Genomic DNA, 16,451 nt, shown 5'->3' with positions numbered 1-16,451 from the left:
TAAAGCTGGCAGGTGAGGCCGGGTCCCGTATTCTGACCCTTCAAGAAAACGGGGCCTGATCCCTAAACGAAACAATGCCAGCCGCGCATGCTGAAGCCTTTCCCCTGCGCAGGCCGTGACTCCGCTGCCTTCCTGTTTCAGAAATCACATGTATATAAGAAGACCTTGCAAGCCTTAATCTACCCCATCTCCTGCACAACCCCCCACAACTTTGAGGTCTGGACAGCCACCACCCCCACCTACTGCTACGAGTGCGAGGGGCTGCTGTGGGGCATCGCACGGCAAGGGATGCGCTGCACAGAGTGTGGGGTCAAATGCCACGAGAAGTGCCAAGATCTGCTGAATGCCGACTGCCTGCAGAGTGAGTAGCCCCTCTGTTTCCTGTGGGGCAAGAACTGCTGGGGGTGGTGGGTGGGGGCCTGTAGGGCAGCCACGTTTGTTGCGTTTCTCAGTGGCTTGTTTTTGAGGAATGAGGCAAATGAATGGAAAGGCTTAAAAAATGGGGGGCGAGGAAATGGAGAGAAGGCTCTTGAGATTCTGAACAGCGGTCAGGACACTGTTGGGTCTCCCTGGTGATGGTGCTTCGTCTGCTCTGGCGGGGGCTGGGTCATGGGTGGCCCCACCAAGTGTTGCTGGGCTCCAGCTCCCCTCGTTCCATCGGGGCTGGAGGCGCAGGAGAGTTGGAGTCCAGCAGCACCTGCCGTGGGGCATCAGGTGAGCCAGCTCTGCCCTGCAGGAGGTGGAGATGTTCTTCAACCCAGCCTTGGCACAGGAGACCCAAGTGACCTCAGTGGCCAGAAGACCTTGCAGGCAGCTGTGTCCTCTCTAGACTGAGAGCATCTGACTGCTTGGCAACCTCCCCTCTGGATCTGACGCAGTCCACGCTTGTTCACTGATGGCAGCTGTCCTGGGAGGGCCCCCCTTTTCTTCCTTTTTGTTGAAGGAAAAGCCAAAATAAAATAAGTTTACTCTTGTGGGTTTCTGTCTGTATCACAAATAGAAAGCTGTGTTTTTGTCTTTCTCTTCTTGGAGGAGAGGTCTCTTTCTCCCTCCATGGAAAAAACAAGCTGTTTCCTTGTAAGCTTCTGACCTCTTTGGCCTCCTGTCTTTGGGAAGAGTTAAAGCTCAGAACAGCTGACACTTTGGGCAGTAGCTTTGTTCTGGGCTGGCCCCATCCCTCTCCCTTGACATCAATACTCAGCCGGACTTTGTGTTTCCTTTCCTGCCTCTGCTCTTGGCACCTGAATGTTTCAGCCAAGTAGCATTTTGGTCTCGGTGGATCATTTTAATTTCAACCATGGAGTCCCAGGAGGAGTTGACTCTTGTTTTTGTGTGTGCAAATTGCCTCCTTTGTCTTGTGAAGGACAGATGGCTCTGTGAGGGAGGTAAAAAAGAAAAAGAAGTCCACCTGGTTTGCAGCTTCACAGAAATAGAAATCTCACATTTTCAATGCAACAGGTGCGGCAGATGCATTGATGCCCAGATGGCAAATCCTGCAGGGAAGCTATGAGGCCTAATTTTGGTTTGGTTTTCTGAGAGTTGACCCACTGCTGGCAACTTGCTGAGGCTGCCTGCTCAGCCCGTCTTTTCCTAGAGTTGAACTAGACGGGTCATTGCTGCTTGATATTATTCATCTGAATCACGACCATGCTTTGTCAAGAGGCCTGCTTTCTGAATGCAGAAAGGAAATCTGTGGGGGGTGTGGAACAGGGCAGAGATGAGAGACCATAGTCCAGGACCTGGGCAAAGCACTTAGAGGGAGCGTCCTGCACTGGACAAACTAGGCAGAATGCTTGTCATGTCTGTTGCTGTGTCTTCCTCCCTGCTGCATGAGAAATCTTGCAGCAAAATTTGTGCAGTAATTTAGATGGCAAGAATCTGCAGCTGCAAATGTCAACATTTAGAGAAGGGAGCAACTTCACTCCCACCAGAAGTCAAGTCTGTTCCTCTGCAGGTTCCCTTTTCTATCTGTGACTTGAAGTGGCTGTGAGTGGGCTTTGTTGTGGTCCCAACCAAGGAGGAGCCGGTGGAGCAAGGCGGGTGGGCCTCTGCAGCACCAAGGAGAGCTCCCAGTGAGGTGGAACTGTGGCCCTTTCAAGCCCACAAATCTGCCCCTCCAAGGTTCTGACCCCTTTTGGAGTAGTAGACCTTCTGTGGTCTGAACACAAGCGCTTCTCCTGCACTCCATGGCTGGTGCTGTCAGACTGTCTAGGCAGCAGGGGAGGCACTAGGTTCCTTGAGCCCCGGGAGAAGACGCCCAGGAGGGTCCAGACTCTGGTTCTGTAGGTGCTTGGGCATCCAGCTGGGAGCCAGATACCTGGTCCAGCCTCAGCTGCTGACCCTGCGGCCTCCTCTCAGGGCAGGAGCAACAGTTCACAGGGGCTCAGAAAAGTTGCTTGTATGCCATGAATGCCATGACCTGGAATCATTATTTGGACATACATAAAAGTCTGTACACTTTGGGATACTCCTGCAGGAGAACAAAGGATTGGAAACAGACTCTGCCAGTTGGATGCCCCCTTTTCTTGGGTTTCATATCCTTATTTCTTAAGTCGTAGTTCGTGCAAACACTTTATCTTGGTGCCAGTTCTGCGCCATTTTGAATTGAGTTTGATAGGAGCATGTAGCTTGCCTACGTTCCATTAGGTCTTGAGCCCCATCACAAACCCTCCTCAACGCCCCCCCCCCCCGGCAGAGCAGAGGGGAGAGACTATTTCCCCTAATGAAGGTAAGGGGGGAGAGGAGGGTGTCCCCCTCCCTGGCGCATCTTGCAGGGCTTTTAGCTGTGAGGCTGCAGCATCCTTGACTCAAACCCTGGAAGCCAACCAGCCGCTTTGGGAGCTGGTTCACTTCCGACTCCGCTCTGGTTGTTTGATCAAAAGGGGCAGCTTGATGCAGCTGGGAATTCTCGTTCTCTTCCTTTTACAAACCTTGGTGCTGAGTGTTCAGGCGGTGATTGAAGTGCAACCTTTGTGAGCGCCAGTTTCGTCACAGGCTCTCTGTCAAGAAGTGTTTGGGCAGCAGAAGGAACGCTGGTTTTTATTTTAAATCACAAAGCCTATTTTAGGGTTCCAAGAACAAATCATTTTCAGGCATTACCCTCCTACCTAACAGATGCCCCCCATACCACCAGCGGGAGGAAGGTGCACATTTCTCCACTAAGGCAATGGCACTTGGGGGAAAACTCCCGAGGGGATCCCCAGTTCCTGTGCAGCAAGCACGTTCCCTTGGAGGCTTCCCTCTCCTTATGACCACCCTGCGCAAGATGCTGGGGGAGCCAGAAGCCACGGGGGGGGGGGGGCTCCTGAGGCTGGGATGCTGTTCTGTCATCTGGCCAGGAAAAGACCTTGAAGTTACAGGCTAGCAGGATCCCCTTTCCCCCTACTCAGCCTCTACTTATAAACGCTGTTTCTGTCTGTCTGTCTGTCTGTCTGTCTGTCTGTCTGTGCCCATGCACCGCTCCATGTTTGCAGCTCTCCCATTAGCAACAAGTGCTCTGTTTCCAACTGCTACATAGCTATCGCAATTGAGCCTTGGGTGGCATCAGGAATCTCAGTCTTGCATATCACACAGCCCTGGCTTAGGGGAATTGAGTTGGGTCCTACTTCCTGGAAAGCTAGCATGATTCCAAGAGCAGTTTTGCTCCCCTGCCCTCTTTCTGGCCAGATCGAAGATCGACGGGGTCAGCTCTTTGCCAGCCTTCCCTTGCTAATCCTTTCCGCATTGTTTGCAGGAGCGGCAGAGAAGTCCTCAAAGCATGGGGCTGAGGATCGCACCCAGAACATCATCATGGCCATGAAGGATCGCATGAAGATCCGAGAGAGGAACAAACCAGAGATCTTTGACCTGATCAGAGATGTCTTCAGTGAGAGCAAAATGACCCACTCTCAGCAGATGAAGACGGTCAAGCAGAGCGTTCTGGACGGTACCTCCAAGTGGTCAGCAAAAATTACCATCACAGGTCAGCACGGCGGCCTGAGCCGTTAGGGGGATGAAGGTGCCTTAGCTGCTCCTGGAACTGCCTTGTGTATTTCTTTAGCTGTACTTTCTTGTTACAATGATGTGTTTTTCTGAACCTTCACCTTTCCCCCCGTAGTGGTCTGTGCGCAAGGCCTGCAAGCCAAGGACAAAACGGGGTCCAGTGACCCATACGTGACAGTCCAAGTCGGCAAGACAAAGAAGAGAACAAAAACAATATTTGGGAACCTGAATCCCATCTGGGATGAAAAGTTCCACTTGTAAGTATTTGTGTGTCGTTTTTTCCACTCCTCTTTCATAGATTCCCGTGTTGTCCTTTTTGTTTACAAAACACCTTGGGGGGGGGGGGACAAATACCTGCCAAATATCTCAGTAATAATAAAAAGGCCAAAAGTTCTTGTTGTTGTTGATGGTGGTGGTGAGTGTGATGGTGATGATGATAATAATAAGACACATTTAATCTGTTTAGCCCTAATTCAAGATAGCAGCATCCAGGGTCGCAAGAAGAGGGTAGCCAGTCACCCACAGGCATTTCTGGAGAAAGACAATTGAAAGGGCCCAGTTGTCTGGCTTCTTGTCTGGTTTGTGTAGTGAAATTGCTTGGTGGAGGCAGGAGGTACAACTGCGGTGATCATCTAAATTACCTGCTGGAGATGGGAGTTGGAGATTGGGTGCTGTGGCAGAGCTGCTCTTTTCTGATGGTTGGACTGAGAAGGTGGTGCTGAGTCTGCGGCGATTGTACAGTATAGCTTTGCAGGGCTCTGTCTTGTCCCCCGAGCTCTTCAATGTCTTCTTGAAACTGACAGGGGAGGGTTGCCAGGGATTTGGGTACCTGCCTTTTCATCTGATCCAGAAGAGGCTGTGGACGTTTGGGCTCCATGATGGGCTGGGTGTGGGCTGATGAGCTGGAGCTCAGCCCAGGGAAGGTGGAGATGCTGCTGTTGAGTGATGTGTTGGACCAGGAAAGGTAGACAGGACTGCACTTTCCCTGTGGGCAGCTCAGGGCTGCCTTTTGAGCCAGCTTTGCTGAGAGATGCCTAAGTAGAACCGATGCCTTTCAACGACTCCAGACGTTGTGCAACCTGATTCCCCTTCTGGGAAGGGATGATCTTGTCTTGGATATCCATCCAGTTGGAGGACTGCTGTGCGGTATATATGGGGCTGCCTATGCAAAACATTTGGAAATGTCAGTTATTCCAGAGCACAGCAGCCAAGATGGTACTCATTTGGGGGAACTTCACCGGCTTCTGATTTCCATTGGAAAGTGCTGATTCTAACCAAGAAAGCTATTTATAGCTTGGGGGCTCTTCTCCTGTAAGAACCTTCCTTTCAGTGGAGATCTGATCAGGCCCTTCCAGAAGCTAGAGGGGGCTGTCACTGCAGAGAGGGCCTTTTCTGTGGGGGTGTCCCACTTTCTTTGCCTGCTCCAGACACATTGACCCGGCCTCCTCATTACTCTCTGCTAAGCCTCCTGCTTTCCTGACCCTTTAACAGAACTTGGGATCTGTCATCATTACCAGGTTTTATATTTATTTGTACTGTTTATTTTTGAGTACTTGGAGTATTCTTTCTACTTTTGCTCCTTTTATTGAAATCAATGATATTTAAGTGGTTCTTTGTAAGCTGCCCTCAGGACAAGGCAAAGGAAAAAGGAAAAAAGTAAACTTACATGGGCCTCTGGTTCTCTGTTAGAGGCAGAGCCGGCCCACCCATGAGGCAAGGTGAGGCAACCGCCTCGGGCGGCAGGATCCACAGGTGCAGCAGATCCCAATGTAGATCTTTATTCCCCCTTGTTATGGATGTAGATCTCCATTCAGCCCTTATTCCCAAGCAGGGAAGGAGAGAACATTTTGTGGTTCGCCTCAGGTGCCCAGATGTCTTGGGCCGGCCCTGCTTAGAGGGATTATGCTCCCTCCAGCTTGCTTTAGGAAGGGCAGCAGGGTGCCTGCAGGGTGCTTCTCGGTTAACAGTGCAACCCCTGTATCTGTGGCCAAGTGGCATGAAACCTGGCAGGCAGCATGGTGACTTAGAGAGCACAGAAAGCTGCAGCTAAGGACTTTGTTAGTCTGCAAAGTGGTTGCCAAGTTAACAAGAGATGCCCTCAAGTTGCTGCTGCTGTCATTTCACATTTAATTAACGCTAAACCTAAAGCAGAGACGGCTGCTGCAGAACAGCTTTGTTCAATGGGTACTCTGCTTCTTTAAAAGGGTCTCCTCCTCGACAGCAGTTGGCCAGCTTTTCCCTTCCTCCTCTTGGTCTCCTCCCTCCCTGGGCAAAGGAGCCCCATTACCCCCAGAAGACCCCAAAGTGTCAGCCAAGGGACCTTTTCGTTTGGTACTTTTGTCGGCTATCTGAGCTGCGCAGGCTCTTCTTCCTTCAGAGCAGATTTTGAATGAAAATGGACGAAGTGGGTCTTCTGTGAGCTAGAGCTGGTGGATCTCACTCCATTCTGAGTGTAAGATGCAGTTTGTGTTTTCAAGAAAATTGTGCATGTTACAAAGACTAAGCTTTTGCTTGGATGGATGAGGAAGCCTTCCTGGTCTTCCTTTAGAATTGTCCACAGGAGGCCTGATGGATTCTGCAACCCGTAGATAGTTTGTGGAGACACCTCCAGGTTTAAGAGCGTGAATGGAGGAGAGATGGTTTGCATTGGGCTGAAAGGGGTGCATGAACATCCCAGGGATCAGCTGCCACCCAGTCACCCTTCCTATTGCCTGTCAGGGAAGAGTTAGAAGTTTTCAGTTTATCAGAGGGAGAAAGCATTCCCCAAGGGGGGAAGGAGAGCAGTGAATCTAATAGAAGGGAGCAAGAGGAACAACAGGGAGGGACCGGCTGTTCCCAGGAAAGGCAAGGGTTGAGTTCTAGCTCAGATTGGGAGGAGGGGAGATACAGGCCAGCTCTACCCAGGAGGGTAGGAAAAGGAGCGGGAAAGCGAAGGGAAGGGCGCCTTCGCCATTTTGAGGGTGGCTGGTCATGGAGAAGCAGAGCTCAGAAGGTATCTGAAAGAAGTGACTCTGAGGAATAATATTTAAGAACCGTTTATAAGATTGTTTTGTTAATACGCAATAAAAAGTTATAAAAGAACAAGAAGTGTTCGTGTGGTGATCTGAAGAGGACAACGACCAGTCCTGACATTGCCCCAGGGCGGGTTCAGCACCGGGAGTGGAGTTTCTCTTCCCTCTGGGCTGGGAAGCCAGTTTCTTCCGGACATTCGCTGCCCGTTCAATGCCAGCGCCTGGGAAAGCCGAAGAGCTGCCTGCTCACAAGGCTGGAGCTGGGAAGCCGAGACATGGGCACGTCGAACCTCTGCTGACGTCTCCAGATGTAATTGTCTCAAAGGGGGAACCAGAAAGCACAGCTCATCAGGGGAATAATCACGCATAAACACAGGATTTCGGTGAGATGCTGAGCGTGATAATAGGCTGGGCCCCTGCAAGAAAGATTACAGAGCCAGGCGGAAGCTTTTAAGCAGCGACACTGTAGTTAACCACCCAGCTGGCTAGTTGGAGAGGATTTAATGGTAATCAAAACTGTTACATGCGACTGCCTCATCTACACCTGATATTGATCATCAGCTGCAGGGAGGCATCTCATCTCTTGTAGCAGCTGGACTGGCTTTGGTAGCGAAGGAATAAATATATCACAAAAGTACCCCGCTAACTCCCCTCCCCCTCCCCACAAAGCACCCAGCTACATTGCCATGTGGCTGGAAGAATACCATGCCTGGCAGCTTCTGAAACATTGGCATGACTTGGGCAGAGAGAGACCGCCCACATTTGACCACTTGCAGTGTCATCCTGTTAAAAAAGCACAGTGTAGTTCTGAGACGAGGAGTCGGGTTTTGTGTGAAGGATGTGTAGACTTGTGAAGAAATACATGACTGGAGCATAGAAAACAGATTGAGAGTATGGGGTAAAAACTGTAGGAGACAGAAGCACCTTCCTGGGGGTGTCTGCTATAGACCTCCAAGCCAGACTGAAGACTTGGGTGATGCAGATTACCAACCATTCAGAAAAGAGAGATATAGTAGTCATGGGAGACTTCAACTTCCCCGATATCTGCTGGAATGCAAACTCTGCCAAGAAGGTGAGGTCCAGCATGCACTCTGGCTCTGAGAAGGCCAATTTCAAAAAGCTGAAGGAGCTGCTGGCTGAGATTCCCATGCTCAGAAATGCTCAGAGAGAAGGGAGTCCAAGTCGGATGAGGGTTTCTAAAAGGAGAAACTGGAGTTTCTGTGAAACACAGTCTTTGGGCTTATGATACGTGTCTCAGGCTCTCCACACACACACACACACACACACACCCCAACTACTGGTGCGTTTGACTCTCAAGAAGCCTGCTTGATGCAGCATTTCCAGAGTAGTTGAGATTCCTGCACTGCAGGGGTTGGGCTAGATGACTCTTGGGGTCCCTCCCAACTCTGCAATTCTATGATTCTAAGCCCGAAAAGAGAGGTGGCACCCCCTGGCCCCTCCTCTTGGCAGAGAGGGCAGAGCAGCTCCACCCCCGGGGAGCGAGAGGAGCCCCATCAGAGAGGGGCCTTCCATGAGTCCGAATGGAGCTCTGCTTCCCAGTGGGAGCCAAAGGCAGGAAGGTTTCAGATGGATGGCAGCCTCCCTGGGAACGTCTCCCATTTAATTCACTCTCAGCCGTACAAATTGCCAGGAGTTTAAAAGGTGTCAATTAATGGATCCCGAGTTACAGGTCAGTGGCAACTGGAGGCCCCACAAAGGCTTGGGGGAGAGCGAGGGAAATGCCACTGTCCTGATTGACAGAAGCTTCGCAGTTCGCCCATGACCCATTTTTTCACTTTCTTCTTCATTTTCTTCGGGTTGCTTGGCAACAGATGGTGCATTCTTAAAAAGGCTAAATCCCAAGCCTTGAGCACAGGCTCTGCGATGAGGCAGGTCGTGCGTTTTCCTCCCCAGGCTGGGTAGTTGCCAGGGCTGGTTAGGATGAGTAATTGTTCCCATCCTGGGTCCACCTGGGCCTCTGCCTTGCATTCCGTCCTTTCTGTCGCTTGCCCTTTGTGAGCTGAGACATTTGCCACAGGAGCCAACCGGTCTTGCTAGACACACACACACAAACCTGTTTTGGGGCTGCAGGGAGAGAGGTGGACCCAAAAATGACTTTAGGCCAAACGCATGCATCCTCTGTCCCTTGTACCTATAGGTTGGCTTCAATATCGCATTTGCACACCAGAGATTGCTTCCAGAATGACTTCTGAAAAGGCTGCATGCCTCTGGAAAGCAGGTTTTCCATAAGGATTCAAGCGCAAGCTGTGAGATGCTGGCTTGGTTCCTTTCTGCTCAGTGTAGCACCCCAGGAAACAGCCGCAGGAGTGGCAAATGTTCATGTCACGTGATTTTTACCTGTGTCGCAATAAGCAGCCGTGCAGACAGGTTCCGAAAGAGCATTCCTGTGGGGGTCCAGGACCAAGGAAGAGGGTTATAGCTTTTCCCCCTGGAAATGAGCTCAGCTTCTGCTGGGGATTGTCCACGCTCCGTGCCAAGATCACACGCAGGGTTATTTTTGTATCGACTGGAGAATCAATGGCTTTAAACTGATGTGAAAAGCAAACGGCAGCCTGTCTTCACATCTTGAGGAAACATCATATTGGGCTGCCTGGGAAAGAGATCATAGAATCATAGAATCATAGAGTTGGAATAGACCACAAGGGCCATTGAGTCCAACCCCCTGCCAAGCAGGAAACACCATCAGAGCACTCCTGACATATGGTTGTCAAGCCTCTGCTTAAAGACCTCCAAAGAAGGAGACTCCACCACACTCCTTGGCAGCAAATTCCACTGTCGAACAGCTCTTACTGTCAGGAAGTTCTTCCTAATGTTTAGGTGGAATCTTCTTTCTTGTAGTTTGGAACCATTGTTCCGTGTCCGCTTCTCTGGAGCAGCAGAAAACAACCTTTCTCCCTCCTCTATGTGACATCCTTTTATATATTTGAACATGGCCAACTGAGATGATTGCCAGGCAGAGCCCAGCTCCCTCTGCCAGTTGTCTCCCTCTGAGAAGGCTCAGGTCTCCCAACCTCATAGCTGGCAGAGCTCTCCAGGCCCTTCTGGGTGGGGGAAACGTCATCTGGTGGGCTCAGCTTATATGTACAAGATTTCAGCTGGATGTGAGGAAGGATGCAAAGCAGTGGCTTTGCATGTTTTTTTCTTTGGCCTGGAATCCCTCAATCCTTCCTCCTTTCCTCAGCAAATGGTGCATTTCTTTAGGAAAGCTGAGCCTAATACAGCAGAGGGCATGTGGGGCAGTGGAGGAGTGAGGGGGATGCTTTTTTAAGACAGGAGACTGAGCTACACGACAGTGCGCTCCCTCCTTGCTCTGTGTCCCTTGAACATCTTGAGAGTTAGGCTGGAGCTCTTGACTCCATCCCCTGCTGTCCCGCACTGCACAGGGAGGAAGGGGGCCATTCTCCCTGCCCTCCCAGGCAGCCTTGTGGAGCCTCCTCACGCCCATGATCTCCTCTTCCTGGCTTGCTTTCAGTGAGTGCCATAATTCCTCCGACCGGATCAAAGTGCGGGTCTGGGACGAAGACGACGACATCAAGTCCCGGGTCAAACAGAGGCTGAAACGGGAGTCGGATGACTTTCTGGGGCAGACCATTATTGAGGTTCGAACCCTCAGCGGGGAGATGGACGTCTGGTACAACCTGGGTAAGAAACCTCTTTGCTTGCTGGCATTTAGGCAGATGCTTAGTAGGAAAAGGGGCGTAGCTCAGGGGTAGAACATCTGCTTTGTAGGCAGGTTCAATGTTCCTTGTACATGGGAAGAAGGCAGAGGCCCTTCTCGGTAGTGGCACCCTCCCTGTGGAACTCCCTCCCACCAGATGTCAAAGAGAACAACAACTACCAGACTTTTAGAAGACAACTGAAGGCAGCCCTTTTTAGGGAAGCTTTTAATGTTTGATGTATCACAGTATTTTAATATTCTTTTGGAAGCCGCCCAGAGTGGCTGGGGAAACCCAGCCAGATGGGCGGGGTATAAATAATAAATTATTATTATTATTATTATTATTATTATTATTATTATTATTATTATTCCTGGGCCTACGCTGCTTCACTTCAGTCGGAAATACAGCTTTGTAGACATGTGGATAGACTACCTTCAAAAATAAAGGGAAATTGTGTGAGAGAAACACAGAGAGAGACCCACTTCAGTCTGTGCTCAGCCAATAATTTAGTTTCTGGGCCTCAAAAATACAAGCTGCAAAATCTTTCCACCTGGAAGCCCTGGCAGAGTCTGGCAGAGAGGCCACAGAAGTGGCTTCCCTGAGCCTTTCCCTGCAGGGCTGCCTTCTGAGCTCTGACTCGGTTGCAGTGCCAGGAGTGTCTGCAACCTCTGACTGGGCTCAGAACCCAGATCCGCTGCCTCTCGCTGCGCAAGCAAGCAAGCAAGCAAGCAAGCGAACAGCTGTCGTGAAGATTCCCCCAGAAGAGTGTTGTGGGCAGAAGCAAAGCCGTCCGCAGACACCTCTCTTTAACACCCCCTACGAGGCAGCAATATTTGGGGAAGAGTCTGGCTTGGTGAGAGCTCCAGGCAGATGGTGCCTGGGTTTGGGGGGAGGGCTTGGTTGCCTGCAAGAGTCCTCCGCTGCCCCCCTGCTCTGCTGAGCTGTCTCCTGCTTTCTTGCCTGGGCTCTCGTGGGGAGGGAAGGTTTGTGGGGGGGACATTTCAGAGAGGGGCACTTGGCTGTGTCACAGAGGGAACTCTACCTCCTCTCACAGCCTGTGAAGTTGGCCTGTTCTCCATCTTCCTGATGGCCAGCTCCAAGGCAGGTGCTCCCAAGGCATCCTTGAGTTGACTTTTGGCTGAGCCATGCCAGGGTTCTGAAGACATGGAAGTCTTCTCCTGCCTCTTCCCTTGTCTCCTTCCTCTGGAATTGGATCCCCTGGGAGGAAAGGGCTGTTTCAGTTTCTTGAAGCCCAAGGCCTCCAACTCCAGGATTTTATAGCCAAGGGCAGGATCCTGCCATTGACATTGCAGTGACTGAGGGGACACAGGGCTGCAGAGAATGGAGAATGGGCTGCAAAGTTTGTTTGTGAGCCAGGTAGGCAGGAGCAGGGCTGTCTTGTTGGCACGGCTCTCTGTCTGCAGAGCCCCAACGCTGATCTTTTAAGAGGCCCAAAAATGGGAGAAGGGGTACAGTCCTAGCCTTGGGGTACAGAGCGCAGGGTTAACTCTGTTTTTTAAAAGAAAAGGTTTCATTTTTTTGGTTTTTCAAAGACTTACAAAGACACAAATCACATATTTTTCTGATACACATATATTTGACTTCATCCCCCCCCTTGTGATTTCTTTTTATTTAAAATTTCCATACTGCATTTTCCACATTGGTCCATCTTCAAGTTATTATTTAGTTTCTCTTAATAATATGTTTAGCTGTTTGTTTTACGTTAACCCTTGCAGGGTTAGCTCCGGCTGCCGCTCTCCTTTCTTCCTCCAGCCAACCTTGCTGTGCTTTTGTGGACACCCAAACCGTGTTAGGGGAGGCTCAGGGTTTCCCTCTTGAAAATGGGCTTGTTTTTCCTTTTAGAAAAAAGAACAGACAAGTCTGCTGTGTCCGGTGCCATCCGCCTGCAGATCAACGTGGAGATTAAAGGTGAAGAAAAGGTGGCCCCTTACCATGTCCAGTACACCTGCCTTCATGAGGTAAGCTCCGCAGCACGGTGAAGGCCCAAGGCGGCAGCGTCTTTTCTCCTCTTGCAAAAAGAATGTTGGGGCACAGCGAATTCAGCCTCCCCAAAGGCGATTCCTCAGACTCTGGAAACCCCTCTCCCTTGCTTGCGTCTCTTGGACTCCAGGGGAAGCTGGCAGGCTAGTGGGGCAGAATGGGGGGAGATTCTAGGCAGACAGAAGCATGTCCTTCTTCACACATGCTTAAGCTATGGATTGCGCTCCTGCAAGACGCCATGACGGCCACCAGCTTGGACTGCTTTAAAGAAGGATGAAGCAGATTCATGGAGGAGGAGGAGGAGAGGGCTATTGATGGCTACGAGACTCCTTGGCTTTGCTCTGCCTTCCCTGTTGGTGGCAGGGATGCCTCTGAATGCCAGGTCCTGTTTTGGCTTCAGGCGCCTTGTTAGCTTCTCCAGAAAAGATTTGCAGGCTGCTGCCCAAAACAGTCCCCTGCTCTTGTGGGCACAGCCTGCTTCGATTTGTGCAGGGTGGCCCCCTGCCTAGGGGAAGAGAGGCACGTCCATTTCCTTTGCTTATTTATTAGCTGACTTTTAGTTGCTGCTCTGGAATGAGCAATTTCATGGCCTGCTGGCATCTCCTGCACTGGAGCCTCTGGGCTCCGATTAAATTCCTGGAAGAATCCTGGTTCTGTGATGATTAGACGGTCATGTCCTCAAAGTTTCAACAAGGAACCAAATGGAAAGGAAGATGGACTCCATCTTCCCAACATTGTCCTTTTCAGGCTGCGTTGGCTGAAGGGCCTTTTGCATTGGTGTGACTGTTCATTACTGAGCCCCAGAGGGGACAAGAGCTGTCCCTGAGCAGGCTGACAAGACAGAAAGCTCAAAGATGATTTGTGCCTGAAATTGAGCCAGCGGGGATGTCATTAGGAAATTCATTTGCATGACAGCAGCGAAGAACAGAAAGCTGGCCAGTAATGAATGTCTAGCGGGACACCAGTATGTGAACTGCTTAAGCCATTTCCTCGCCTTCTTTCTCTGCCCGGCCACCTGATGGTTTCATAGCCCCTCCAAAAGGGGGGTTAATTGGGGTCACTTTAGGGAGTCCCATTTTGCTCTGGGAAGTGTGATTCAAACTCCACCTGAGTTGAAGCAGGCAAGCTGGTTTGCCATCCGGCCCTCGCCGCCAACTGACTCATCCTCTGGGGCTGCCTGGCCTGTTTAAGGAAGCGCTTTGCTCCAGGCCGGCCTCACAACCTTCTCTGGTTTTGCCTGCCCAGCAGAGCTGCCCAGTCTGTGACCTGGTTCTGTCCCCGTCACGGTTTCCTGATCACTTGTGGAGAACAGAAGAAGAGCCTGCTCCACGCAGAGGGATAGTTGGAGAGAAGCAGCACACTGATCTTGGTAGCTCAGACACAGAAGAGGAGCATTTTGGACCCTGCATGCCACCACTCAGGCATTGAGGGCCGCATCTCTATAGTCACTTCTATCCCACCTTTGCATAGAGAGCTCACGGGTGACATACCCTGATTTGATCCCCTGCCCATTTTATCTTCACAACACCCCTGTGAAGTAGAAAGGGTGTCGAGGTCACGCAGGGAGGATTTGAACTCTTCACACAAGTTCTTGGCAATAGCCCTCTCCCTGAGCTTTAGCTTTCTGCAGAAGGGGTTGATTAACCAGAAAAGATTTGGGTGGGACAGCAGAGGTTGTCAGGATGCAATGCTGGAGAAGAGAGCAACCTTCAGGCCAGGGGGAAGGCGAGGGTGGGGGACGAAACCCCACAAGTTTCCCCAAGCTACGAAGGCAGGTGGACTCTGACCACTGGGCAGCTGCTCTTCCCTTTCTGAGTTCTTTAAGAGTACGCCATGTATGTCAATGATAAAGGGAACCTGACTGTGAGGGTGCTCTGTACCACTCTGACCTTCTGTTGGGTTCACACCCAAAGAAGTGATGTGTCCGGGTCTGTGGCAGCAGCAGCAGCAGCCCCAGCGTTGATGTGCTGGTCTCCTTTTCTGCTCCAGAACCTCTTCCACCACCTGACAGATGTGCAAGGAAACGGGGTGGTGAAGATTCCTGATGCCAAAGGGGATGACGCCTGGAAGGTTTACTTTGACGAGACGGGCCAGGAGATTGTGGACGAGTTTGCCATGCGCTACGGGATCGAGTCCATCTACCAGGCCATGACGTGAGTTCCTGCCCGATGCTGAGCATCCCTTTCATCCCGGGTGCCACTGAAAGGTCCATTGCGGAAAGGTTTCCTGGTTAGGAAGGGGCGGGCTTGGGTTTGATGCGAGAAAGTCGAGTCTGAGAGCAGCTCAGGAAGTTGTGATGGCGGGACTTTTGAGAACCATCGTCCTTTAAAAACCTGCCTTCTGCACACTCTTCTGCAGAATATGATCCTGGCCATCAGAATATGATTGGCCATCAGACTTCCATTTAAAATGCCAGTTTTGCCAACTGCAGGGTATCTTCTTCTTCTGCCATGTGTCTTAATGCTGCTCCCTTATTCTGGGATGCCAGAGACAGGGCCGGGTGGGGCTGGAGGGGGCTGGGGCTCCAGCAGACTGCGTCTGGTGCTCCCCTTGGGGAAACTGGATCCAGGTCCCCCAGGGAGGCTCAGGGAGCTTGTAGGTTCCTTTGGGCCCATCCTGCCATCCTCAGGAAGGAAGTGGCCTCATTTGCATTTTCTCATTTAATTGCTCTCATTAAAGTGCAGAAAAGAAACCCTCCCGCAGGAAAACTTAAAACTCATTCCCCCAGCACTAGGGCTTGTGGGATGATTAAAGTAAACAGTCAAAGAAAAACTGCTATAAATAAGGGAAAACAGTGCTTGAAAGGGGATTATGTCACGAGACATGACAGGAGAGAAGCACTCTCTAATTAATAGAGTTGGCGAGAAAGTCTTGCTGGAAAGTTGCTGGAGGGGAAGGGCGGAGCTGAGCAGAGAGGCTCTTGCTCCAGATTCCTAAGCAGGAGCTGAAGCAACAGGAGGCTCTGCTCTGCATCCCAGCTCCTGGGGGTCTCAGGTGGGGAGAGCCCTCCTCCTGCTGCTGCTGCTGCTGCTTTTGCTTCCCAGGAGAGGCAGCGAAGGATGTCTTGCCCTTGGGGATGTCCTTGCGCTCAGAGCGCTGGGCAGAGGCAGGGAGGCTTAGGTTCCTGGGCACTGGATAAGTTTATTCCCAGCTGCTTCCTAATTCTGGTGCATCTTTTAAGGCGGTCTGTAAAAGCAGCAGGCTAGTTAGCCGTGCTCCCTGCTGTGGCCTCCTTGATGCCGGGGGTCAGGCAGAGATGACTTTGAACCTTTCCTGGCAGCATCTGGACCCCCTGGCACCAGCCCCCTTGCAGCCGGGATTCTGCATGGTGTGAAGCTCTTGGCTGTCTCATTCTCTTTGGGATGGATCGTGGGATGGGTCTTGCTCATCTTCAGTGCCTTTTATGGGCTATGAGTGGGATTTCTCCCCCCCACACACACACACCTGAGCCTCTCTGCTAGATCCTGAGGCCCCTCTCCACCCCCACTTCCCCCATAGCGTGGTGCCTCATCCAGTCTCTTGAGTCACTTGGAGCCATTTGCTCTGGGGGAAGCATTGGGCGGGGAGGAGGAGATTTTTGCTCCTGACTTGCACCCTGTGGCCTGGTTTTTGCAGGGAGGGGGGCGTGTGTTGGAGTGGATGAGCTTTCGCTTCCCACCCCCAGCATCCCAGTCACCCTGTGATTTCTGGCACAACAGAGGTTGGGTTGATGCTTGGTAGGAGAAGGGGGAGTCTTTTTTGAAGATAAAAGGCACCTTACGCATGTCCTTCCTTGAGA

At 51.3% G+C, this 16,451-nt stretch overlaps 2 protein-coding genes across 9 annotated transcripts in view; one reads left to right on the top strand and one right to left on the bottom strand.

Moving 5' to 3' along the window:
* The window catches only part of STOML2 (stomatin like 2), a 253,111-nt gene that overhangs the window by 166,737 nt on the left and 69,923 nt on the right, over window positions 1-16,451 (bottom strand). The gene's annotated exons all lie outside the window — the stretch shown is intronic.
* The window catches only part of UNC13B (unc-13 homolog B), a 154,442-nt gene that overhangs the window by 98,223 nt on the left and 39,768 nt on the right, over window positions 1-16,451 (top strand). For all 8 annotated transcript variants that reach the window (XM_053408508.1, XM_053408507.1, XM_053408506.1 and 5 more), the window contains 6 exons: window positions 142-361; window positions 3,734-3,961; window positions 4,097-4,238; window positions 10,486-10,655; window positions 12,536-12,651; window positions 14,663-14,826. In XM_053408508.1, coding sequence (XP_053264483.1) covers window positions 142-361; window positions 3,734-3,961; window positions 4,097-4,238; window positions 10,486-10,655; window positions 12,536-12,651; window positions 14,663-14,826 — 1,040 coding nt within the window. The remainder of the gene's footprint in view (window positions 1-141; window positions 362-3,733; window positions 3,962-4,096; window positions 4,239-10,485; window positions 10,656-12,535; window positions 12,652-14,662; window positions 14,827-16,451) is intronic.

Source organism: Podarcis raffonei, chromosome 11, assembly GCF_027172205.1.
Source record: "Podarcis raffonei isolate rPodRaf1 chromosome 11, rPodRaf1.pri, whole genome shotgun sequence".
Lineage (NCBI taxonomy): Eukaryota > Metazoa > Chordata > Lepidosauria > Squamata > Lacertidae > Podarcis > Podarcis raffonei.
Note: the sequence above shows the minus strand (reverse complement) of the source record. Positions and strands in the feature narration are given on the sequence as shown.